This window comes from Scleropages formosus, chromosome 17 (genome assembly GCF_900964775.1).
Source record: "Scleropages formosus chromosome 17, fSclFor1.1, whole genome shotgun sequence".
NCBI classification, from domain to species: domain Eukaryota; kingdom Metazoa; phylum Chordata; class Actinopteri; order Osteoglossiformes; family Osteoglossidae; genus Scleropages; species Scleropages formosus.
In genome coordinates, this window is record NC_041822.1 from 11,845,572 (window position 1) to 11,873,302 (window position 27,731).

At 41.7% G+C, this 27,731-nt stretch overlaps 1 protein-coding gene across 7 annotated transcripts in view; it reads left to right on the top strand.

The window, feature by feature from the left end:
- The window catches only part of dab2ipa (DAB2 interacting protein a), a 156,512-nt gene extending 134,581 nt beyond the window's left edge, over nt 1-21,931 (top strand). For 6 of the 7 annotated variants that reach the window (XM_018759463.2, XM_018759469.2, XM_018759464.2 and 3 more), the window contains 10 exons: nt 3,609-3,753; nt 6,175-6,319; nt 7,488-7,724; nt 7,826-8,027; nt 8,358-8,536; nt 10,235-11,114; nt 12,989-13,141; nt 16,591-16,793; nt 17,995-18,082; nt 20,512-21,931. In XM_018759463.2, coding sequence (XP_018614979.1) covers nt 3,609-3,753; nt 6,175-6,319; nt 7,488-7,724; nt 7,826-8,027; nt 8,358-8,536; nt 10,235-11,114; nt 12,989-13,141; nt 16,591-16,793; nt 17,995-18,082; nt 20,512-20,679 — 2,400 coding nt within the window. In that variant the 3' untranslated portion in view covers nt 20,680-21,931. The remainder of the gene's footprint in view (nt 1-3,608; nt 3,754-6,174; nt 6,320-7,487; nt 7,725-7,825; nt 8,028-8,357; nt 8,537-10,234; nt 11,115-12,988; nt 13,142-16,590; nt 16,794-17,994; nt 18,083-20,511) is intronic. The other variant, XM_029259560.1, reaches the window with a different exon arrangement.
- The last annotated feature ends 5,800 nt before the right edge of the window (nt 21,932-27,731 follow it).

Consider the following 27,731-nt stretch of genomic DNA (forward strand, 5'->3'; position numbering starts at 1 on the left):
GGAAGAATGTTACAGGTTATAATCCTATTATTTTATTTTATCCTTTTCTTTAATATTTATAATTTATTCTGAAAACAAGAGAATTATTTGACTTCTTCCTTGTGGCTTTTCTTTTACATTGGCTAATCCCAAACCGAGTACGAGTTTTCAAATAAGATCATTTTTCATGGTGATCCTCTTTCCTGTTTAAAGCAGCAGAATCCAAGACCAATAAATAATAAACAAGACTACTGATTATATTTTCAGAACGTTGCAAACTTCACATTTTCCTTTACAGACCATGGCTTGCCAATTTTTGTTTTATTTTTATTTTTACTTTGTTTTTGTGGTTTATGATTTATGGCCAATGCAGTATTACCTTTTTTGCTAAAATGTCAACTTCATCTCCCACCATGCTTGTATTCTTAGCAGTAACCCTGATGTGTTAGATCTTAGTGGTCTGGCATCTTGTACAGATGTATTTCATGGACATAAAATTGTCTGCACCTACAGACCACCCCTCATGTTTACATCCACCAGACTTTAAAAATACCTCTCAGTCTGTCTCACCACCACTCCCTGGTTAGGCAGGCAGACAGACAGACATGCAAAACTCTCAAAGGAAATTGCACAGGAATCACTTAACAGGAATCATTAGTATCTATAACTATCTTCTCTAAAGCCTTAATCCTCTTCACTAGCTTAAAACTGGCTAAGTTCTTGTTTTTCATTGGGTTCAGTCCAGTGGACAAGACTTGTTGGGAGTTTGAGTTCGTTTTGCCACATGCCTGCTTGTCTGTTTGCGTTCATTTTCCTCTTCCCGATGTTTTGCTTTGAGCTAAAAGCCTACTTTCGTTCCTATCTCTCCCAAATCATTAGTTCAGTCCATGGACTGTTTTTGCCGGATATTAATGATGTTAAGCCGTGACCTGTGGTGGCAGCTATACTCAATTGCTCAAATAGATGTGATGTTAATGCAGAAGGAATCGCATCTTTTCATTGCTCTGCCAATGCCTTGGGGGGTGGAGGGATATTGTTGATTGCAAATCAAGGGAAGCACATGTATTGGCTCCAGGATTTGTGCAGCTACAGAGCTCTTTGACTTCAGGGAGCAATGTGAATAAAATGGTGTGCCACTGCTGGTTTCTGACAACAGCTTGTCTTAGTCTGTCCTGCAGTTATTCTACTAACTTGCATCTAAGGCTTGGTGGACTGATACATGTTGGGTAGAATCCTTCCGGGCTGACCGCAACTAAATCAGCATCTGCGGATAAGCACTGGGCCAAGCAAGACCACACTGGTCTGGCTACTATGTTCTCCTGAGTCACAGTTGAGCCTGCAGGGTGCCAGAAGGCAAGTATGATTATGGCATCGTTTACTGAAGATTGAACATCGCCCGCTGTCCCCTGGTATTTATCATGTGGGTAGAGGTTGCTGAGCAGAGTGTAATTGATCTGACACTATCCCCCAAGTGTGAATACACAACTGCTGCTAATTACTGGAGGATTCCAGGGGAGCAGAAAAGGTCGGCCTTGGGAAGATATACAATGCCGTTTTGAGTCCAGGGAGGATACACCAACAGGGACATTACTGGGTTTTTGGGTCTGTTTGTGTCCTTGCCCATTGGTGAGAATCTGAGAAGTACAGAGTTTTCTGAAGATACTTTACCTGCAGGAGGCAAGAGCCTGTTATGTTTTGACTGATCTTTTGAAATTTTTATTTGTACACTTGATTGTGCACTAAGCATGATTACTTGTGCCATTACTACCCCTGAGGAGAGGAAGTGTTTGTCCCGGGTTTTTTTTTTTTACATCATTGTCCCTTAAAATCTGGCTGAGGTCTTTTTTTTTAAATTTTAGAAGTTAAATCATAAAGCCAGTACTGTGATGAACTAGCATCCCGTCCAGCATGTACCCTACTCAGCTTTACACCCTGTGCTCCTAGGATAGGCTTCGGACCACTACAGCCCTGACTTGGACAAGCAGTTAAATAGTAACGAATGAGTAAATGTAAAGCAAGTACCATTAGTCCTCTTTCGCTGATAGTTTTATATCTGTGTTTTGGGAATTGGGCTTTTTGCGTTTTTTTCTTTTTTTATTTTTTTTGGAAAAGTATAGAAGCACCCAGCATTGTCAAGTTAACCTGCAAGGCGTTACACAGTAATGAACACAGTCAGCCGGAAACGATTACAGTGACGCAGACAGGGAGGTTGTTTTAGAGATGGAATCCGAAAATAGCTGGCATGTAGAGGAGGGGAGTACTTTCATCTGTGAAAGTGGCTGGATCCACTGGCAGCGAGTGAAGAACATATCGGAGTGAATCATCACTCTGCTTTGAGCCCAGCCTTTCAGAGGCAGTGCCTGTGGTGTCTCTTATTAGGCCATATTTTGTACAAACTCTGTGGCACGTCTTAGCAGAACTGCAAAAAAAAGGTAAAATTCACCCACCCTTTGTTTGTTGCTGTCATGGTGTTTAACTGCGTTCGTTTCCATGCGTCTCTCCATTTTTATTTTATACTCAGGATCTCACTTCTCTTGATTCACTGGAAAATGTAGCATAACAGAATTAAACAAGTACAATCTTAAACGCATACCGTGCAGTACATACATGGCTTTTAGAAATTCTTTTTGGAAAACTCATTGGTGGAAAGCATAATTAAAACGGATGTCTGGAAAGTATAACAAAGGCTTCCTCCAGAGACTCCTATCTGTAATTCACATATGGGCCTAATCAATACTTACAATCATTCTGCAGGAGGCAGAACACAGGAGGCTCACAGCAATATCAGTAGTATTAGTGCCTGTAAAATGTTAGCTTTAGCAAGAGATCTTAAATGCCATTTAATAACATCTCATAATAGCTTATCACATATGGAGATTATGCTTCCTGGTACAATTGTAGTACAACACTGTTACAAGTCTAAAGTGTACTGTTATAAGAAAAAGACATGCAAGATATGCTCCGGCCTAATCTTTAAAACCCTGAGGTCCCATTATAGTTAATGTAGATAAAATGAGTCAGATAAGTGGTTTTACAGAAGTAAAAATGTTGAAGTATCAGTTAATCACTTTGTTTGCTGTCAAGAAGGTAACACCATTTCGATGCTTGTGTACCTTGGTTTACGCTTATCACTTCTGTACCTAGTGAGGTTTTGAGTGTTCACACAGTGAATGTTTCCTTCACAGCTTCTGTGCATTTCAATTTTTTTTTATGTATTATTTTTTTTTTTTTTTGTGGAAGTACAAACACTCCATAAAAGAAAAAGATGGCTATGAACTATTGGAGTTTGTAGCAGGGGTCATAGTGAGGCAGTGGTGTAATGGCAGTGGCGGTACCTTGTCAGATATTGGGGTGACCAAGAATATTAGCAGTAGTGCTCAGTGGAGTTATACACAGTCCTGAGGGATGCATTAGGCTCAATTGAAAATTGCAGGAATATACCCCCCCCCCCCACCCTTGTTATCCCTATGTAGCAAGGGTTCATGGCAGGGATCCTGGTATTTACTTGCAACTGTGATTTTAATTTCATTACATCAAGTCATGCAATAATGCGTGACCACTGCTTTGAGGTTTCTAAGGAGGTCAGTGTTTCTTTTCTTCCTGACATGTCGCCCTCTTTTTTCACCCAGGACTTTCTGACAGATCTGATGATGTCCGAGGTGGACAGGTGCGGCGAGAACGAGCACCTCATCTTCAGAGAGAACACCTTGGCCACAAAGGCCATTGAGGAGTATCTCAAACTTGTGGGCCAAAAGTACCTACAGGATGCTCTTGGTGAGTTGAGTTAGCCAGCTCTTCATCCTGCAACAAGAAAGAACAAAGACATCTTAATTTTGGATGAAACTTGTATCATTTCAACTTGACTTCATATTTGCCGATAGCAGGAAAGAAAGTGGAGATGATGTTTTGGAGAATGATTTCTGTTTGGTGAATAGGAAAAGGAAGTTGTCCCTGTGATAACACTGTTTTGGCATATGGTAAGAGTCTCTCCTGATGTCTTTGTGTTTGGTGACATTTTGGGGTTCCCTAGAGCCTAGAGTGCCTGAAAAGTCAATAGCATCTTTAGTATATGAGGCCTTTAAATGTCCATCCACAGGCACAGACGGGGCTTTGCTAAGGTTCTGACCAGGATTTATATTTAGCCTGCCGATTCCTGAAGGGGGGGCTCTGCTGAAACATGCTCAGGATTGGACCGCCAACCATACTGTCATTGCTTTTTACACAGTGGTGATCGAAATGACCTTTTGCAAGATGGTTATGTTCCCCGCAAGTTAAATCATTTTACATTTTAAGTGCACACACTCGCGCACAAAACTTTTCTGTTATAAAAGTATTTTCACTGTATGTAACGCAAATGTTTTTAAAAAAAATTAATTCTGAGTGTGTATATATATATATAGAAAATGTGTTATATATGCGCTAATTTAAGTAAGAGACAAAAAAAAAATTACACCTGCACTTGCATGAAATTTACCTTTAATTGGGTTTCTATTTATATATATTTCTTAGCTGCAGGCTTGCAGTTATAGCAGTACTTATAATGAGCACCCTCTCTGTCTCCTTTCAGTTTTCCCCAAGCCCTCACATAGTGGTCCGCTTAAGCATAGTCATGGCTCAGTGGAGTGTATAGTGTCCAATAACACCTGCAGGAATACTCTATGCATGTCAAGTTACATTAGATCAGGTGCATCTGCTTATCTCTGTGAGAGGTATACATTCTCCAGGGAAGGAAAGGTTCTGCTGTCTAAAAGCAGGCACACCTGCAATAATATTGCTCATTCCGAATAAGGGACTTACAGTTCAGGCTCAGGAGATCCGCTGCCGTATCTCTCTGTGTGACCACTTCCACACAAGGGGCAAAGCAGCTGCTGCAGTCTCTAATGGTGTCACACTGTGAAGCTGTTGTGTATGTATTATCCCTGCTGTTGTTTAGTTATTTAGCAAACATCCTTTTTCCAGAAAGAATTCCAGTGCACAAAGCCTGACAATAACAAAACAGACTGCACTCAAATGTTTATTTGTTCATCTCCAGAATGGAGTGGTGCATTTGAATTATGCATGCACTGAGAGTGAGAGTTCCGGCAACAAGCGATGGAACGGCAGTCACAGGGGACTCAAAAGGATGCATTAATGAGAGGGGAAAATATGATGAGTGTGAGACAGATACAAGAGGCCACTAAAGTGAAGGCAGTAGCTGAGGTGTGAACTGAGAACGGGGAACTACCTGGGGAAGACCGCCCTCGCAGGCGAGGCACGCTTCACTTCCCCTCAGGGGAAGGGGGTCCCTACTCTTCACAGTTCTGTACGGGGGCTGCCGCACAAGGCCAGCTACACGCACGGGCAAGAGCTGCCTAGTCCCAGCCCTCCTCGCTGACACGTCACACTCCCTCCTACCTCTGGCAATCATTCGGGAATGCTTCATGCCATCCGTTCATCTTTACTTTCATTATATTGAAAAGAATCTCTGTGGATGACAAATGCAGCATGTCGGCATACTCTCAGCCTCCCACTATAATTCATCAGATGAACAGTTTAATGACATGTTCACATGTTACACGTGTTCTGGAGCTATGGCTCACGCTCTGCAGCCAAATATTTCTATCTGTCAGCGTATAGTTCTTATTGTTTTTTTATTTGTTTTTTGGCATGGAAAAATTAGAATCGAAATGTCATAGGTTAATTAAGTGTTAATAATTTTCCCTTTCTAACGTATATCTAAATTATCAATGAAAACAGACACCCTTGACTGGAAATGTAATGTTTTGGTGGATAGCACTCTGGTTGACTACTGAAGAGATGATGTGAGACAGATAGGGGAGTCTTCTGTTTCATCAGCCTTAACGAATTGCGTGAACAGAAGCATGTCAATGTTACACAGCAGCTACAGAGCAGAATGAAATCAGATTTAATTAGAAATCTGCCTGATCAGTTACTCACTTGTACTGAGAGAACTGGGGGTTTTATGGGTTTGGCTCTGCACTACCCTGATGCACGTTTGTTTAGTTTATTTCTTTCAAGAAATTCTAGGAAGCAACCATCCAAGCAGTATGGAAACAATTTGTGCTTGTCCATGTGCGAACGGTGTGGGCTGCCGTGCGGGGCTGAAATGTTGGCTGGAATTCAGCTGTGCTCTCGGTGCGCGTAAGACCACATGCTGGCACCGCTCTCCGACCGTGAGTCTTTCCTCCCCCCCAGGCGAGTTCATCAAAGCGCTGTACGAATCAGACGAAAACTGTGAAGTGGACCCTTCAAAGTGCTCTTCGGGTGACCTGCCCGAACATCAGGGCAACCTGAAGATGTGCTGCGAGCTGGCCTTTTGCAAGATCATCAACTCCTACTGGTAACTATAGTAACTTGACGACGGGAGATGAGGGGACTGGCCCTCAATAGGCGTAGTGTAGCCTTATCGAATGTGTGTTTGGCTGTGGAAAAACAATAGAAAAATATAGTATTATAGGAGGGATGAAGGTATGAATTGGGATGACCATGAAAGTGAGAGAGAGAGGAGCAATGGGACTGTTTAAGATGCACGTGTCCTAACGTCATGTTTACATTGAGTGTTTTTCTGTGCCTTACTGGATGACTAAAGACAAACAGTCACTGAAATGTTTATCCGGATTCCTCTCCAGTGCTCCTGTGTAAGCAAGACAAACATTGCAGAGTGTGCTGAGTGACGTTTTGACTGATGCAGTTTGAGTAAAGGACAGGCTCACTGTGGCCTGCAACAGGAAGTTTGAAGTAATTGCTGCTTGACAATAAGGGCACAGGAGCCAAGATCCTGTCTGGCCAAGAACTGTTGGCTCATTTTAAGTAACTTTGGGTCTAGCGGCCAAAACTGCTGGCTCTTTAGAAGGAACCGCGCTTAAATGGGAATTGGGTGGTAGATTCAAGAGGCTTTGGCTCTAGAGAGGTTTGGACCTGTCAGCTGCATGTAGCGCTTACATGCTAGCTCCAGTTCTGATCAGGCTTGTGAAGAGGCCTTGCTGTCTTTCTGCGGATGGTTCTAGGCTCAGACCCTGTGCACGCCTGTGAGTGTGTGACCTGAGTCCGCACAGCTGTGTTCGCTCACTTTTCTTACCAAAGTCAGATTCGGAAGGTGAACTCTCCCTTCCCCATCCATTGTCTTGCTGACAAGTTTTTGGTGAGCATCATTTATTCTGAACACCTAGTTCGGTTTGTGACGTTGAAGCTCAATTTTAAAGATTGTTTCTTAAGCTGTTTCAAAGGTGCCATATGATACAATACGACTGAACGTTATTGTCAGATTTCAATTGACAGACCAGGATAATTTTCGCATGACTGACCAAATGTCAGTGTTAAAACATCAGAGTGTGCACTAAGTGTGCGGTAATGGTTGATTTTGTAATGCTTAACTTCTTTTTTGTGAATATCAGTGAAGTGTCTAAAGTCTCTGTTTTAAAAGTGAATTTAAGCCCACCACTAAATACTACAGTGAGTTAATTTGCACCCTTTCTAGCCTTTCACATCCCTTGATGCTGCCCCAACAGTGTGTTTCCTCGGGAGCTGAAGGAGGTGTTTGCATCATGGCGACAAGAGTGCAGCAGTCGTGGGCGACCGGACATCAGCGAGCGGCTCATCAGCGCATCGCTGTTCTTGCGCTTCCTGTGTCCAGCCATCATGTCCCCGTCACTCTTTGGCTTGATGCAAGAGTATCCGGACGACCGTACGGCCCGCACGCTCACCCTCATTGCTAAGGTCACGCAGAACTTAGCCAACTTCACCAAGTGAGTTGCTCTGACTTCTGCGGCTGTGGCTGCCAAGTGAGCTTTGAATTATGTCGGCATTTCCTACAGTCCTCACTGAGCTCGACTCCTTCTTTTGACAGGTTTGGCAGTAAAGAGGAGTACATGTCCTTTATGAATCAGTTTTTGGAGCACGAATGGACCAATATGCAGCGCTTCCTGCTGGAAATATCCAACCCAGAAACCATCTCCAACACCGCAGGGTTCGAAGGATATATTGACCTGGGCCGCGAGCTGTCTACCCTTCACTCCTTGCTGTCAGAAGTGATCTCACAGATGGAGCAGGTACAAGAGAAAGTAGTACCTCCATGATCTGAACAGAAAAGAGGACATTATTTTCTGACATGCTGAGTGCTCGTGATGATGTATCGGCATAAAATTTCAGACATCCCAGGCCGTCTGTTCTTTTTTGATGTGTGCACTCTTTAATGATCTCTGTCACCTGTAAGAAAAAGTGGCAAGGGATAGAAAATGGAAGAGAAGGCCAGAGAGCAGAAAGATGACTTAGCTGAAACTGATGAGCTCAAAGGCTGCGCTGGGTTCTTTGGAAAAGCAAAAGTGTGTCAGGTGGGATTATGACATATGTAGAGTTTCAGTGTGGTCTCACATCTGCAGAGCACTGCCACCAAGCTAGGCCCGCTGCCCCGGGTCCTGAGAGATGTTAACGCTGCACTGAGCAACCCAACCGGACCCCCTGTTTCGGCCCCCTCCGAGCGCATGGCCTCTCCTCCTCCCATCGGCTGTACGATATCCACTGGCCTTCAGAAGATGGTCATTGACAGCGACCTCTCTGGGTAAGAGGCAGCACTGTTGTCTAGGTCAGATCACAGAGGCCCCTTGACCATCTCATCTTGGGTTTAGGTAGAATGAGTGATATTTCTGTGCCGTCCTGGAGTGAGAGAGTTAACTTGATTTTTATTTGAGTAAAATATTGAATTGTAGAAATACATAATGTTTATGTACATTGTTATCTGAAAAGAAAAGAATTTGCTAAGAAAACATGCTACAGCTTGTATATTCAGACCCTTCACATACTGTGGTTTGTTAAGGTAAATTTGTGCTTATAATGTAATTAATGTTTGCCACAGTGAGGAATCTAAATACCTGCAAACAGCATATTTCAGTTGTTTATTTTAAAAAAGTTGATGCAAAACTCATGTTGACTTAAACAAATTAATTTTGGGTAGAATTATTTGCAATGAAAATAACATGGAAGGAATTATTCAATTTTATCGTAAAGTGTGATTTTGTCATGGGTCTGAATACTTTTGCAAGCCACCGTGAACAAGTTCTGTTTTTAACATACAGGGTTAAATTTTCAGGGAGAATGATAGTTTAGCTGAATCCCCCCCATTAAACATGCAGCTGTACAAACAAGTAAATGTCAGTTGCAAAATGTAACGTGAGTTAAGCTCTCCAGCATCTGGGGTAATGTGATCTATTCGTGTAATCAAATCCAAATCGATATTGTAATGCTGGATAATGTAAGGAAGGTCGCGCCAGTTAAGTCTCCTGTCTCCACTGTAGGCCTACTGTCTGTGTGGACTTCTCCATTTACACACAGTGTACAACCAGACATGTCTCCATGCCTTTGATATCTCACTGTGTGCAATCTTATTAATGCAGGAGTTTAAATGAGCTCCTCTAAAACCATTGATTCATTTCAGTGATTACAATCCATAGGCGCCGTCTTCGAATAGATAGCGTAGACATAAAGGGTGGAGCCTTGGAGGCTTGTGCAGTCAGGGCCGGACTATGTTGAGACAGAATTACAGGATTAATAACTTGTTGCACTTGAGTAAATCTGAAGACTGAGTCATCACAGCTGTCCCATCCATTTCTGGAAAGAATTATGCAAAGAATATAGCAGAGGTATGTTGTTGATAAGATATTCATAGATTTCTGTGGAGGCTCATCTCCCAGCATTATGATCACACACTGCAGTGTATTTTTTCATCGTGTACTCTTGCAAATGAGTGAGTTTATGCCATTGTCAGTATGTATAGTGATTAAGTATAATTAAGCAGGTTAAATCAGGTAGCCAATGACATCTGTTTTATACCTTTCGTATACTGTCTAATCTGTTCAAAATAGCACTCCTTTCCTACCAGCAAATTAATACAGTCGAAATGTGTGGATTAGTTCTGTCTGTGATGGCAGGGATGATGACAGAATAAATCTCCTAGATTGTGTTCTAGTTTTAGCACACTGAAGAGGGCTATAAACTCAGCTTTCCCAGCAGAGGGAAAGACAAATGGGGAAGCTTAACTGCAATACATACGTTTTCCACAGCCCGCTTGGCATCTTTAGTGGAAGTCACATTTTATCTATTACCAGAAACAACCACTCTGTCCACAGGACTTCTGTCTTTGGTTCAAAAAAAAAAGGATTCTAAAAGTATCGGGACTCCACATTAAAGTACCGAGATTATTACTATCTACGGTGCCCTTGTTCCACAGTGCCTCTTTCTCAGTTCTGTCTCACCCACTCAGGTTGCTCGATTTCACGCGACTGCCGTCGCCAACTCCAGAGAATAAGGACCTGTTTTTTGTGACGAGGACATCGGGTGTGCAGGCCTCGCCCGCACGCAGCTCCAGCTACTCTGAGGCCAACGAAGCCGATGTTCAGATCCCCAATGGCAGCAAGAGCCTGTCCATGGTGGACCTGCAGGACAGCCGTAGCATGGAGAGCGGCCCCAACGCATCAGGCAGCGATGCCCTGAATGACAGCCAGTCCTCCATTGGCCAGACAGGTGGCATGTGGTCCGCTCGCACTCCCCAGAGCAGCGGTGGGGGACACACCCTGAGAATGGCGGGGCAGACCCCCACTACACCTGGTTCCGAGAGCGTCCCGGGCCGGCCCCAGCTGCTGGCTCCGTTGTCGTTCCAGAACCCGGTGTATCAGATGGCGGCGGGCCTTCCGGTGTCGCCACGGGGCGTGGCCGACTCCGGGTCCGAGTGTCACAGCTCCGTCAGCTCTCAGGGTAATAGCGAGGAAACGGCAGCAGGGAAGCACTCCTTCTTGAATCATGCACCTGGCATGGCTGTCGCTGCTACTGGGGAAGACTTCCTGCGCCGTTCCGGCGAGTTCGCTCGTCGACAGCTGTCACTCAGCGAGTCACAGCACCAGTCCAATGTGCCACGGCAGAACAGCGCCGGGCCCCAGCGCCGCATCGACCAGCCTCCACCTACAGTCACCAGAGGGCGCACACCCCCTAACCTGCTGAACACTGCGCCGTACCCCCGGCCCTCCAGCGGCAGCATGATGTCATCATCCCCCGATTGGCCTGGCAGTGGGGCGAGGCTGCGCCAACAATCATCCTCTTCCAAAGGAGACAGTCCCGAAATGAAGCAGCGTACGCTGCACAAGCAGGTCAGTCCTGCTCACGGGCTAAAATACTTTGGTTGAGTCTCATCTTCTGCTGTTCTTTAGCCATTAAACAAGTCGCTAAACTGGAGGGCAGAAGATATACAGGCTTGGTTTTAGAATTGCACTCTTATCGCAGTGTAGTACACACTAATCAGTCAGCAAAGTTGTAAAGAAATTGCAAGGAGCATTAGTCAAGGGACACGACCCTTGCCTTGGAAGGACCGGGGAATCAAGTGGACAAGCTGAATTAATTCTCTGCAGTGGAGTAGTGACTAGATGCCTCTTGCTGTTGCCAAGATGGTTCTTCAAAAACCTTGGAAATAAATCTTCATTAAAAACCAGCCAAGCATACCTTGGCATTACTAAACAACTTCAGCTACATACCATAGTGCTCTGTATTTTTTCCTGTCACTGTACTGCTTCTCAGATGGTGTAAATCAAGGCTGTGTGTAACTTTTCCAGTGGTGCACAAAGTAATCCTAAAGTCCTAAAGTCATAGCTGCAAAACAGGAACTAGAACAATCTTAGTGTGCAGTTTCACAGTTTAAAAAAAAAAAAAAAAAAATGCATGCTGAAAATTAAACTGCTATCCTAAGGGACCTGTCACATCAGAAAGCAGGGAATACGTAGTGAAAGGGGGGCTGACAGAGACTTCTCTGACCATGAGGATGCAACATCTTGACACCACACACATCTCGTATCGGTACAACGTTGTTTTTCTGTACGCACATGTGCTGTGCGGTATTGGTGCACGACATTAATAGTGCATTTCATTGGGCCCTCTTACTGATAGTGGTACTGCAGTGGTCAGCAAATCGATATAATTACTCAAAATAATGTATACAGATCACTAATTATGCTCACTTAAGTGAAGATCCATGATGAAGGCTGGCTGTAGGAATCTAAGGGATCGGGATCACTGAGCTGTGATGGAGCCCAAGGTCATTCTGTAGTCTGATTCAGCACAATATTTATATCTTTCATTTCACAGTAATATGTAACTGAAGGAGGTAAATTTTAGAGAAATAGGCCTATGCCTCACTGTACATATTCTACAGTTCCATATATATTAAACACAAAATTTTAAGCATACATCCCTTAGAGACTGTAACTTTTTTTATTGGCTCTTTGGACAGAACTGAATTATTTAAGATTTTATTAAAACTAGCTTAAAAACATTCTTAAATGTGAAATAGTCTTCAGTTTCTCAGCACTTTGCCGATTTAATGGTGACTGTTCGGTGCTGTTATGCTGATTGTTGTCTTCTAATGCACTGAAACTAACTAGGCATTATAATTGCCTTTTCATCACTTTGAACCTGCCATAGATGAAATAATTCAGATAACCTCCACTTCACAGCAGAAGCTTGCATTTTAATGGCGGTGTGAAATCTACTCATGCTTCATACCCGTAATTTTTTAATCGCTGACAAATGTCTCCATTCCTCGCACAAGCGTCAGCTTATTTCCAGAATCCACTTCCTTTCTTCCATTCTTCACAGTAGAATCTACAGTGTAAATTCTGCTCTCAGTGAGTACATTTTGTTTCAAAATTAACACCATGTACAACTGATTTGACTCTTTTACTGTTGATTGGTCACTGCCAGTTGTGTTTATGGCAAGTTCAGTATCGTTTCGGTACCACAGCAACTGGAAAAAACAGCAGCCAAAAAATAAATAAATAATCCTACATGTGGCATCCATGAGTGTAACTCACCTGAGACTGATGCGTTATGTTGGTTCCTCTCAAAGGTGTCCTTTCTCTCATTTCAGCTGATTTAACGTCCTTCTTCTCTCTCTCATGCTTTGTGCCTTGCTCCACGCCAGCAGAGTAAACTCACACTCTTCTTCACTCTCTTCTTGTGGTTGTTCCACCAGGCCCCATCCCCAGTGAACCCCAATGCCCTGGACCGTACCGCAGCCTGGCTGCTGAACATGAACGTGCAGTATATAGAGCATGAAGGGATGGAACCGGACCCCAAACACAGAGACGAACTCAGAAGCAAGGATGATCTCACTCAAACCGAGAAGGTAACGTGATGAATCCCCACCATTCCTGTCCCTATCAGTTGTCTTCCTTTTCTGTCCTCAATACCGGTCAATTTAACCACTCCGTCTCCGGTCTTTTAAAGCTCAATACGTGCCTATGGTAACCTTCCTAACACTGTCTGCCTAAACTGGTGCTTTAATTGCAAATACACTGTAAAGGTATTTGGAATGGATCGGTCGTTGGAATTGCCGTGGAAAGGTATGACCCAGCCTGATTTTCCTGAATTTGATCGATTTCTACCAACTGCAACATTGCCTTATTCATATCATGCCATTGCTATTCAGTTTTAACAAAAAAGTGTGTATTTATGGGGCTCTCCCACTTCCACAGCCTTCAGTGGCACACGTGTCTATAGCACTAAGATTAATACAGCTTACATACAGCTCAGTTTCCCTACAGTCATGTCACACGACCTTGTGTGCTTTCTCCTCACACTGGCTGAGATGCACACAGCTTGTTCTGCACGAAATGAGAAGTGAAGTGGAATATCTTTATCTGCCCATCTGTTATTATGAGAGATGAAGGGAGCTTATGAGGTTATTATAGCAAACCTGACCATACTGCAACAACAAAACACAAGATACTGCATTCTCTGGTAGTCCAGCAACGTGGTCAGTTGTTGCACTCAAAAATCGATCTGCTTTTCATATGTGTATCAGTTTTTGTGAGTATATCATGAAAAGGTAATTTTCTCAGATATTCTTCATTTAATCAAATGTCTCGTCCCTTTATGAAACAACTGCTCTTGACATCATGCTTTAAGTTTTACTCTGAATGGTTAACAGGCTATCTTGCAGGTGATTGGTTAATAAAGTGGATTTCATTAAATACTAATTCTTTTTTGATAGCTGGAGTTTAGCAGATGAGGTGGTGCTGCCATCGCTATGGTTTGGCACTTGTAACTAGATGCATATTGATCTGTAAGTTTCAGCCACTATCTGCAGTGGGGAGGACATATATAAAGGAAATTGAACAAGGCCAATGCTGATTTAATTTCATGCCGCTGCCATGGTTTTCTCGCTAATAATGTTGTTAGAACCGCTAAATACATCTGCAAAATAATAACTTGGCTTGATATTACTGTTACTGAGAAATTTTCTTTTTCTGTCTTCTTATCGTAGATAATGGCTGCACATCTGCACAACAGACAGACTGGAATTAACTGCCCTTATATTTCGGCAGACTTAAAATTGATAGAAATATGGGAATTAACTTTTCGGGATAATAAGCCATCAGTGAAATGCAGGCTTTCTTCGGTTTGAAAAAAGCATGTAGCGCCGCCACCTGCCACCTCGCAGCGCATGGGTGGTGCAAAAGCACATGAGTTCAATTCCCGCTAAGTCTATGGAAGTTATGTTACACTAGTGAACTCCCACAGACCAAAGACAGCCCATTCAGGTGTATTGGTGACTCTAAATTGCCTGTAGTGCATGAATGGGTGAGTGACTGTGTAAGTGGATATCCTACAATGGACTGGCATCCTATCCACGGTGTACCCTCCTCAGCCTTGCACCTAGTACACAGGGACAGGCTCTGGTTTACTACAACCCAGCTCAGGATAAGCAGGCACTGAAATTTACATTGACATTTACACTTATTCATTTAGCAGATGTATTTCTCCAATGCATCGTACATGTCGTAGAAAAAAAATTGGATGGATGGATGGTGTACAGTAGTTAACATGTTTTTAAATGTTAAACTTATGTGTTTTAAATGTCCAAAAATACATAATCATATATCTTTTTTTAATGTGAATTTAATGTTAAAACGTGCATCATGTTTTGGTGGCAAAAGGCTGTGAATGGTTAGGTCCATTGCGCTGGGCTCAAAGAACCTGGGTTCAAATACCCACTCCTACTGTAGCACCCTTTATCAAGGTGCTTACCCTGAAATGCTTCAATAAAAATTACCCAGCTGTATAAATGAGTTCATAATTGTAATTTAGCATGCTAAAAAGTGACATTGTAAGTAAGCTTCTTTGAAGAAAACTTAATGAGTAAAATATGAGGGTGTTTCAAATGTTCTCAACATTATTTCCTTCTAATCAGGGAGTAAAGCAAAGATGGGAGAGAACACACAAGCATGCAAAAATAGTTATATTTTTCGTGACTGGACAAATGCATCTCGACAGGATGCCTTCATCAGCACGTACAGTAATGAGAGGTGAAAGACAAGGGACTTGCTGATAATCCACATAGTGCGAGGAGTAAATCTGTCAGCCTTTTGCTGCATTCACTTGTCTTTAGGTAACACACCACCAGAGCAGACAGCTCCAACTACTCTTTGCTCATGGTTTTTCTAACAGTACCAACACACTTTTCTGTACATTTTAAATAGTATCCTTTTACATCTTGCAAAATGCAATTATTAAAGAATTTCCCCTGCAAGCTATTTTTAGGCAATTGTTTGTTTCAGACTTCTTACATTAAGGACCTATGGTGGCATGCGTGTGTTTGCACGATTTCCTCCCACAGTCCATTGAAAGAGGGCAACAAAAAACCACTTCTATACCTTCCTCTACTGTGAAAACCACAAAAGTCTTCAGCAAGCATTTTTGAGTCGATAACACTTACTGTACACACCCAAAGGAACTGTGTGTTTGTCGAGGAGGGGAAAAAAAAAATGGCTTTGACTCTTAGCGGTTGTTGTTTATTTGTTTGTGGTTTGTTTCTTTCACAAGGTTTATGTTGGGTACTACTTTCTTACAGCGTATTATCAAAAATTTTGCATAGGACAGAAGTTGAGCGAGACTGATACTGAACTTCTCGATAATGTTCCGAAATGAATGCTTGAGTGTCAGAACTGAACGATAAATATTCGTGATGTTAAATTCTGTGACAGTCCTGCTGTGTTTACTTTGTGAAGAAGGTATTTCAAGCTGAGCTGAAGGATTTTATTTGTACTCATTGAATGGTTCTCTAGGGAGAAATGTTGATTCGAAGCAGAAATAGCTTTTTCATTTGAGGAAGTTTTTACGTTTTCTCGTAAAAATTTTTACAGTTGGCTATTATTGAACAGGTTGAGCTGTACAAATAAAGTTGTGTGTATGTGTACACACACACACACACACACTGAGCTTCCCTGAAAAGAAGAAACATGTTTCACTACACACTATATACGCAGCAAATTCCAGCTAAGGCTAAGAGTTACAAAATCAAGGTGGTGGCTGATTGCATTTATAGGAAATGTTCTAAAATATTCAGTTGAAAAAGAAAAAAGTAGAATTATTCAAATGTGTTGTTTTACACAGTGTGGTCATTAAATAAAATATAATGGGTGGTGTTGGGTGGAATTTTAACAACATTAATTTATATTAGATGCAGAAGCTATTGTTAAGTGGATGGTTCTTTTTATGAGACTTGGTTGTTTTCATTATAAGTTGTAGGTGTGTGCTTCTACCTCCTGATCCCTGCAGTTTTCCCGTTTTCAGTACCAGCAGGAAATCGCCGTCCTTCAGGATAAGCTGCGGATCTCGGCCAAGAAGCTGGAGGAGTACGAGTCACGGATGAAGGGCCAGGACGAGCACGCCCAGAAGATGCTGATGGAATATCAAGCCCGGCTGGAGGAGTCCGAGGAGCGGCTGCGCCGGCAGCAAGAGGACAAGGAGTTGCAGATGAAGGGGATCATCACCAGGTGGGTCCCTGAACTCTAGGCTCATACGAAAGGTCTGAGTCCCTGAGCTCTGAGCTCATCTGAAAGGCCGGGAAGTTCTGGACTGAGCAAGATGTAGTAAGAGGAAAACTGAATTTGGATTAATGGGGGGCAGGGATTGTTTATCATCCATTAAATTGTTATGAATTGTTCCTGGCCGGAGGGATAGCAACGCAGCTGCTCTGCTTTTCCACCCGAAAGTGGGTCTGTTGTTGGATGTCTTTTTATGTATGTTGCATGCATGCTTTGCAGGTGGCGTTACTGCTCAGCATAATCTATTCTGGGTATGACATCCATCTATCACCTAGCAGTCCAATCTAATATGACCCCAACAGTGTATCACACAGAGTGTGTGACAGGAAATTATGGTTTCTGTTTTTGATTTCTAGTCAGTGTTCTGGTGTGTAGTTTATTAATCATTTTATACCATGTGGATGAATTCAATTTTAATTTGTCAGTACTATAAAGTAAAATTGGCATTCAGCAGAGAGCATTACAGTAACTACATTGAATATTTTCTTATTTATGGTATTGCTGAAGTTGTACCTTTCTCATATTTACTTTATGTCTTAAAACACACAGGAAGCAAATCTGCATTTCATTCTCCTGTTGCTTAGTGCCCGGCCACACCTCTGTTGCTTATCTTGCGCTGCTGCAGGCATGGTCTCCATTGATGTCATAGCCTGGGTTCATAGTCACCCCCACAGTGCAGTGCCTCAGCAAGAACCACCACCCAGAATGTCAAACACACTTGCTTTGCTGACAGTGTATTCAAGCACCGGTATCACTCCCATGGGCTGTTCTGTTGCTCTTCACACTTTTGAAGCCTGATGAATGAGGTGATTATAGACAGGATTCTCAGCATCACACAATGTCTGTGGTTGGTAAACGCGCCGGATGGGGAGCACAGGCCGTCATGCATATTTGCATTATTACCTCATATTAAGCACTAAAAATAGCAATGTTGCATAGCCCACAGCGGCACGCTTCTCCTTGGGGCACAGTATTGTACAGAAAGCTCTAGAAACCGCACTTATCTGACTGGGGTTGTGAAGAGGCCTCATAGAGTTCTTAGGCACAGTGTTGAAATAAGCTCATTAAGTTCTTTTGCGTTTGAGCTTTGTGCTTTTAGAAATGACTTGGCTCATGCAATGTACCACTCTTTCTCTTGTGAATTTTGCAGGTTAATGTCCGTCGAGGAGGAGCTGAAGAAGGACCATTCAGAAATGCAGGCTGTCGTCGACTCCAAGCAGAAGATCATCGAGGCACAGGTGAGCATCAGGAATATGAGGTTTGGCCTCAGAAGAGAAGACCACAGCATTGCTACCTTCCAGTTGTCTTTCCATTCCACTAGACTGAGAATGTCCTCTCTCAGAGCTACTGCAGGAGCTCAGACTTAAATGGGGCATTTTCTGCTCACCCAGGTGCACTTTTCAGTAGTCTTAATGACAGTTAGTAGAAATTAATTGCTTAATGAGAAGGTCCAGTATACAGAAACTAAGGCTTTAGAGCGAAAATACGGATCTTCCCTTCTGCAGTTGGATGAGAGACAGAATACCAGGGTGTTTGCTTTCACCAGCACATAACTGATCGGTTTTCAGGGAACACAGGACAGCCCACTTTTTGTCATACTGCTCTTCTGAAGCACCTTCATCCATCCTAGTGTACATATACAGTTAGGCTTTCATTTATGTAGCAGACACTTTCGTCCAGCGGAGCTTAAAGGTTAACAGCAAGCAGATGGTGTAGTGGTTATCATTTTGTAACTGGAAGGGCCAGGGTTCAAATCAGCACACCTGCCGTAGGGTAAGGTCCTTAGCTTAAATTGTTCGAATGGAAGAAAAAAATTACTCAGTTTTATTATTGGATAAGTAATGTTAGTAGATTAATATACTAACTTTAAAAGTGGCTTTGTGTTGGCAAAATCAATAAACACAAATTAATAAAAGTGCAGGTAGGTCATCAGCACCAAATGTGGAGCATAAAGTTAATTGTGCAAGACCTTATGAAAAATCTGTATTTTAGACAAGCATGTAAGTAAATTTTTTGCTGTATTTCTTTCTGGCCTGTTTGTGAATTTAAAAGTGAATAATTGCAACTATGTCCCACTATTACGCTGTTTACTTTCTCCCTGTTGATTAGGCTCGTCAATAATTGAAAAATTACTCAACATTCTTTAAGTGATTTGAAATAAAGCCAAAGTTTTGAAACAAAGATTAATACATTCCAGTGATTGAAATCTAAGCTATTTTATTGATCTAGATTAGTTTTAAACTTGGTGGTGATTAATAAATTCTTTTTGCTCTGAAATTCTTATTTCCAAGTAGCTCCATCTGAGTGTAGTTACTTACATTGGGGTCTTTTTTTTTTTTATATCTTTACTGAATACAGCACAGATTATTGCTTACAAAGAGAAATGAAATTGTGTGATTAAGAATATTCCTGTATATAACAAGCTGTGCTTTATTCATATTTATTATTAGGCAGTAGGTTTAAAAAAAAGACTTTTTTATGATACATTCAGAAAAGGGCTGAGAGAACATATCATGAGAAGAATTAATGTATGACAATCTTTCTGAACCGCTTGTCCCATTCGGGGTCACGGGGAGCCAGAGCCTAACCTGGCAACACAGGGCGTAAGGCCGGAGGGGGAGGGGACACACCCAGGACGGGATGCCAGTCCGTCGCAAGGCACCCCAAGCGGAACTCGAACCCCAGACCCACCGGAGAGCAGGACCCAGTCCAACCTGCTGCGCCACTGCGCCACTGCGCCCCCTAACAATATGTTCTGTGCAAATTCACTCAGGCCGCCTGGTACCCTGACCTGGATAATGCAGTCTAATTTCTTCTCTGTGGCAGTAGTGAGAAATTTACGCTGCTTGTTTTTATTTATTTATTTATTTATTTTGGGATCCAGCCAAGCCACTCTCCTTCCACAAACAAATTCAGACTAATGATATTTCAGTCTCCTACCAGACAAGGCAATGATCCAACCCCCAACACGCATGCTGATAAAATGAGTATATAAACATAATTAAAAAGAGAATACCAAATCCATCTGTATGTATATGATAGATGTCATTGATTTTGATGAGAACTTAATTCTATTCAGATGTGGTAAGTCACAGCTGGGTCCTGATCCAAGTGTAATTTAAAATCACAGAAACAACTGTAACATGCCAGGAGTACGGGAGAACGACTACTGTTTACCTGAATGCTGCATTTCTAGGGTCTACTGGTACTGTGTGTTATATAACTTCTAAAGCCTGACTTTATCTCAGTCAGTCACTCTTTGTTTCTCTCTTTATATATTTTTCTTTTTTAAATAGCAAGATAACGGAAATGGGTTACAGTGTAGAGACAATCAATATACTAAGAAAAGACAAGTGCATAACACAAATACATATAGTACTTTTGCTGAGATGTACGTCGCTTGGGAGAAAAGCGTGTGCTAAACGAATAAATGTAAATGTAAATATAACAAAGCCATAGGTAATGGCTAACAGCAATTGGTAAAAAATGTGGTAAAAAAATTGGTTAAAAAATATGGCCTAATTTACCAAAGTTCCATCAAATTATCTCAGAGATCTAGTGTTAACGGTTCTCCTCCACTCTTGAGTCAAAAAACATATTTATCAAAACAGCCTATGTTGTGGACCAGTCCTGCTTTTTGACTCTTGTCTCCGTGTCCGTCCCACAGGAGAAGCGCATCGCGTCATTGGACGCAGCCAACGCACGGCTGATGAGCGCCCTGACGCAGCTGAAGGAACGGTACAGCATACAGACGCGCAACGGCATCTCCCCCACCAATCCCACCAAGCTGCAGATCACAGAGAACGGAGAGTTCCGGAACAGCAGCAACTGCTAGTGTGATGAGTGGAGATAGAACTGCCGCAGCGCACTCCAGGCTGAGGCAGAGGGGCAGCATTGTGGGTCAGGAGCAGCCAGCTATCAGGGAAAGACACCACAGGTGGAAAAAAGACTGATTCAGGGCACAAGAGGAAGGTGGGAGCCAAACCTACTGATGATGATGATATGCGGCAGAATACCATTATTTTTAATGGGAATCTGTCCTTTAGGTGTTTAAGTTCAGGGCTTGTAAGAGTTTTATTAGTGCTTACTGTAATTCACAGCACTTTGGCTTCAGACTGAGGGCTGATCTTGCTTTCTCCAGCTCTCCAGCATCAGAGGATGACCAGACCATGTCAACCTGAGACCACATCCTCTGTCTGAGAAGGGTTACCCTCTGTGTGTGTTCAAGCTTGTGACGAGCCACTATATATCAAGTGTTTACCAGTGAAGTCCACCTGTCTCTGCTTTGAGCCAATATCCACATTTCCCTTCGTTCAGGATATGGTTGCGCTGATCTCACTGAAAAACAAAACAAACAGAAAACACTGAAGCAAAAATTGTCTTGTGTTGTAGATTTTTTTTTTTTTCCTCTTTTTTTTCCCTGAAAGCCACTAAATGTTCAAATTTTCCCTCATCTGTCAGTTTCGAAGCTCTCTTGTCACTGTCACAACCACTGGGACGAAAATTAATTTGCAGTGCATATTTTTTGATGCATGTTATTATTCCAAACTTTAAACTCCTATTGTAAACCCCTAGGCTGAGTGATTCTGAGGCCATCCTCACTGCACATGTCGAGCAGTCGTACCACAGATGTTTGCTGTGGATCACAATGTGAGTTCCGGATGTGATGGAAAGATTCCAGTTGTCAGTGCGATGACGGGCTTATGGTGCGGTGGGAAAGATGCTCTGGCTTCGCTCCTTGACCTCAGGGTCTCTCGAAGTCAATGAACAGTTATCCTCGCCGGTTTGCCGCACGTCTTTCAGAACCTGCTCGGAAAGTTAAAAAAAATGTTCTTGTTTTCTGCATCCCAGAGGTTTTTTGCTTTTGGGTTTTGAAGGAGATCACTTCGGGTTAAATGGTCTCATCAGGGATAAAAGTGGCTGTTTGGCATTAAATTAAGAATAATATAGATCATAACTTTTCAAGCCCAAAAGCAGTTTTCCCACCTCGTCACATTGCATGTCGTTTGAGTGTAGGATGAGTGCTTCTTTTTGCTGGAAGGGTTTCAGTGCACGGTTCTGAATGTGTGAACAAACTCCCCTTTCCGTCAGCGATTTTTAAAAATTTTATTGTTAACTATAAATATATTAAAATACTTTTTAATAGCAATGTGAGTTTATCAAAATAATATATGCAAAAACACAAGTAATAATATATAAATATATTTGGTAATTTCTGATTATGCCAAATATGTTTCTTTGTTTTTACATTAGTCTGAAACTCATGCATCAGATCATAAATGTACTTTAATGAAACTATTTAATGATACCAATGTTACACTAAATACTCTAAATGGCATTTTAGACCAAAAACATTGATTTATTGTAATATTAAGCATCTGTTAAATTAATAACATAAATGTAATTTATAAGACACCTAAATTTAATATACGATGTGAAATAAATTGGTTCCTTTCAGAAGATAATTTTTAAAACATGCAAAAAAATCTTTTATAAATATCTGATGAGAGTTAATAGGCTTTCTGTCACACACACAAATGAATGTGAGCTGAAAAAAAAATGAATGAATGCATTAGTTCAGGTTAATAGCCTGGGTTTTTGCTGAAAAGAAAACAAGTTGTTTTTTTCCCCCTACTATGCGAGATTTGCAGGTGTCACATTTTCCCATCAGCGCACTTCAGGGAGGTGTAGATTATCCAACATAAGACTCGTTGTCAGGACACAGAGAATCATAATCACCGCTCTGCCTCCACGTCTCCGTCTTACTTTCCCTTCTCGAGTTATGCAGCTTTCATTATGAAAGTGCCCATGCTGCAAATGAGCTCGCCTGAGATTTAGTCATATCCACAGATGAAAGGACTAAATTCAACAATATTCTCTTATCTTCATCCTTGGTCAGTTGCAGGACTACTCCAATATCAACCTCTTGCCTCCTGTCATCTGCTGTATGTGTTTAGCCTTTCGCTAACCTATCTATATAATGCCAAAAGAGTGTAGATATCTTCAGTAAAAAAAAATCTCTAAGTCAAAATGTAGAATACAATAAACAGTACAAATAACATTACTGGATATCCATGGTTCTCAGGCGGTTTGTCATTAGGATCAGAATACTATGACTATTAGTGATATTATTTATTTCAGTTTATTAATTTTCACCAAGGTAGTCACCATAGCAGCGCTATTGGTAAGGTATGTTTTTTGTCTCTACACGATGTGCTGAGTTGTGGATTCATGCATGCCAGACGCATTTATTTAGTCTGTAAATATCATACCGGCCTGAAAGAGAAAGGAGTGCGAAACTTACCATTATGTGCGTTTTATATTGTCATTCTGGTGAAAACTGAGAACTGCAAGAATATAATTAATATACATTTAGTTTAGCCAAGCTCTGCGTCTGCCAGTACTCCTGCATTCAGCGCTGAGAGACTACATTCAAATGAATTTTACATTTAGAAGCTCTGATGTGTTTAAAGTGGCTCTTTAGCTGTAATCAGTTTTCAGTTTCATTGAAATATTTAATGTGTGGAATACCATCTCATTTTTACAAACAAATTGCTTTTTGAAACAAAGCCTGAAATGATTTTAGCAACAGGCAAGTCTTTGGCTTTATTGTTTAAAGAAATTTTAAAATAATAATAGATAGCTTTTAAACATCCCTAAACAAACGTTGAAAACAAACTCATTTTAGCGAGGGTATACTAATTTCAAATCACATCGTGGCCCATTAAAGCGATGTAAAAGCACTCAGAGGAAATGGCAAACAGTCAGACCATCCTGTTAGGTTAGCAACCCCATGGATGGTCACCCCCCCCCCAACCCCATTAATATCTTTCAGGCTTTTATTGCAGCAATAGTGTAAAATAAACTTTTCCCATTCTGCCCCACAGCTAACGAAATGCGCACAGGCAAAATCCGCACTGCAACTTAATGCATGGAAAAAGGCGTTTCTTTTTTCCACTTAACCATGGACACCGGATTATGTTACAAAACTTAGCATCATTATAAAGAGCGGACTAAAAGAAAATTACGTTAGTCCCTTAAATGTTTTCTAGTAGTCAGTATCAGCATGTTGAATGCAATGAGAACTGTTGAAAAACAATTAGACAATCTTCTGAGTACTATATAAGACACTTCTCCATAGTACTCGTCTCTGCAGGTCACTTTGCTCTCAGTCCTTTACAGGAACATTTTTTAGCGTTTTTATTTCGTTTTCGTTTTTTTCTTACCTTCAAGAACATACTTTGCATGTCTCATGCTTAAGTAAAACATTTAAGTTGCCAATGGTAAGAAAAGAAACCATATTGTTTGCTGCATACTTTGTATGTGTTGAAATATAAAGATTTGTGTAATTTGAGGCAATGCGCCTCAAAGCTGTAAGTAAAACGTTCACGATATTTTTACCTACTCTTATATAAGGACGTTCCTTTTTGTACAGTAAATGTTTCCTGTGTTTAAAAACTACTGTACGGATGTTGCCAATTTATTCTAGATAGTTCTATCGATGACATCTGCGCCTGCTGTCGTTTCAGCTTCGTTTACGTCTGTTTTTGTTTTTGTCTTCTCATATGCAGGTGTACTTGGTTCAAAGGAAAACACTGATTTAAAAACACAAAAACAAAACCTTCTGGAGCATACACGTGCCTTCGATGGCACGCGCTGCAGCCATTAACGTGGCGTAAGGTATTGAGAAAACATAAAACGAGCACAAAGCGGCCGCCCTCTTCCCGGACAGATGTGCTGTATGTACTGTCAGAAGGCCCGCGGTCTGTCCTCCTCCGCCAATCCCTCTTTAACTCAAAGTGCATTTTGTGTCACTGCCTACTCTGTGTTTAGCTACAAGGGGCTCCTTTGAACTGTCCAGGTCTAAGCTGGGGAAACATCCATTCCTGGCTCTTTCAAGTGCGGACGTGTGACGCTGCTTCGTACCAGGTCTAGATGAACGTGCATGGAAATATACATCGTAGATTGGCGGTTAATTTGGTAAAAATTCTCAACAGACAGAATGCCTGCTCTCCGCTTGGACCGTTCTAATTGTGAATGCGTTCAAATTACTGAATGCCAAGAACCTTGTGTGGTGTCAGTGTTTTTCTCTGAAAAAAGGAGGATCGTCCTTGACAACAAACTGAATGTTATGAAACAACAGTGACAGAAAAGAATCACTGTGGCATTGAAGTGTGTCGGTCATCTTCTTCCACGTGTTAATCCTCTGCTCAAATCGACTGGGATATTGCGTATTCGAAGCATTTGACAGCACTCCGCTATAACCCATTCTTACAACCCGACATCATTTTTAATTTTTCCTCCTTGGGTGCCTAGTATGATACATATGCATTTCATGTTTCCTCGTTATTTATTTGCATTTTTTTCCAACGTGTGTTGTCTTTCAAAAATATCATCCATGCAAGAGAACACTTGCAGCCAGAGTGGAATGAACTGAACGTGAAGCAGCTGTAAAGTTACAAGTACAAAAATCTATTTGTGGCTAAAATGCATCTCATTTTCCCACCAAGTGTTCTTATTTTCCTAATGAACAAGAATGCATTTCGACTTGTGAGAAGTCTTGCCGTCCCGTGAAAGAGAATGTGAAATATAATTTCCGAGATTCCCAACAGTATCTTATATAATGGAATAACCAAAATGTAAAGCTACGATCTTACTTATTGTACTGTAGCATTTGAGTGCAGTGACATGTTGCACACAGCTGGGTGTTAAGAATAATCATCATCTTCACATTGCTCTGTATTAAACAATCAGCCTTTTACTCTGACACTCCTTGCTTCAACGTCATTCCATTTCGTAGTAAAAATAACTGGGGGAAATATATAAACAATATATACAGTTTGAGGATGAAAGAAATATCCCAAAAGTGGGGAACATCTCTATAACTGTAGCGTGACAAACAACAGGTTTCTGGGAAATGTGTTTTATAATCTCTTAGAAGCACTTTTGTAAGTATGTTAAAAGTTAAATATTTGCTCTGGACCCTGCTGTAGTTTTCAACAAGAACAAAAACAATGTACAGTAAGACTCGTTTTGTGTTTTAAAAATATGTGGCAGTGCAATTTATGTAAATTTGCAACTAGAGTTATTAAAGTTTTATTTAGCTATTTTAAGTATCTGATGTCTTGTCTCTCATTGTAGACACAAAATGCAGAAACGAAGCAGCAAATATCTTCATTTCAGCTTTTGTAAAATACTTTCTTTACCTGGGTGTATGATACATGTACTTGCTGTGTTAAATGCGCTAAAAGGAACAAACATAAATAAGATTAATGAAGTGCTGCATTATTTTAGCAATATATATATTTTGATTTAGTCAGTGTGTATGAGATGCTATAAGCAACACCATGAGTTTCAACAAGTTTATTTCTAAGATGTGTTGTATGTTGAGAAGGGGGGTGCAGTGGGTTGGACCGGGTCCTGCTCTCCGGTGGGTCTGGGGTTTGAGTTCCGCTTGGGGTGCCTTGCGGCAGACTGGCGTCCCGTCCTGGGTGTGTCCCCTCCCCCTCCAGCTTTATGCCCTGTGTTGCCAGGTTAGGCTCTGGCTCCCCGCGACCCCGAATGGGACAAGCGGTTCAGAAAATGTGTATGTGTTGTATGTTGAAAGTAAGAACTTTCTGGGAAGTAAATTTGCACAATAATCACATATTCAATACTTGTCCTTTACTTACAGTTCTGAACACACTCATACACACACACTGTCTGAAACCACTTGTCCCAAGTGGGGACGCGGTGAGCCAGAGCCTAACCCGGCAACACAGGGCATAAGGCTGGAGGTGGAGGGGACACACCGTGAGAGGGATGCCAGTCCGCTGCAGGGCACCCCAAGCAGGGCTCAAATCCCAGACCCACAAGAGAGCAGGACCCGGCCAAATCCACTGCACCACCGTGCCCCCCAATTCTGAACAGACATGATGAAATGGACAGTCGTTCCATCCAGGATGCACCCAGCCTTATGCCCCGTTTCCTGGAAATGGTAGGACAGTATGGGCAAATGAATGGATTGATAATTCAAAATGTGAACTGAGTATTTTGGAGCATTAGTAATGGTTTTTGAAAAGGACGTCCAAAGAGTTTTTTTTTTTAAAGACCTCCAAAGATACTATTTTAGGACATGAAATTACCAGATTAACTATCAGCTCATATATTCCATGTTGTTCACGTTTAGGTACCATTTTGGGTAACATTTTTGACATTTTAAATAAAAGAGAAAATAACAAAAAAGGAAACATAATTTTTTGTCATGATGTGTACCATAATAGCAGAACCTCTCAGATAATAGGTAAAACAAGATTTCTGTTACACTTGAGGCATTTTCTTTCCAGGTTCTCTGAAGCTGATTGTTCCCATCCAGTCCAGCACAGCTTCATAATGGAAATCCCAGGACCCCCCACCTTCTAGCTCTCAACTTTTACTGTTATGTGCCTAGGCAATGGTTTCATTATAATTCTATATTTCATAAGAACAAAGGCATAATTTCTTGATCAGAAGACAGATCTCTTGCCACACCACCTTTCATTGCAAGGTGAATGAGCACCTTAAATCAATGTGAGCCTGTAATTCTCTACAGGCATTATACTTAAGTGCAGAGGAGGAAATCATACCCTTCTGCCAGCTGGGTAGTCTGACTGTACATCGCAGACGTGAGTAATGTATGAGCCAGAAGAAAGAAAGGGGGCAACTTATTTTACATAAGTAGAAGCAGCTTTGGATCTTTGTATTTATAGATGTTTATAAGGCAGGCAAAGTTTCAAAGAATCGGGAAATGAAGGGGAAAGACATCGTCAGGGATCCATTAGGCAGGTTTTAGGTGCGTTCAGATCACATCCCCAAAAGGCACAACTCCTTCTGTGATAGTCGTTTTCAGAGCCAGCCTAGAAGAACACA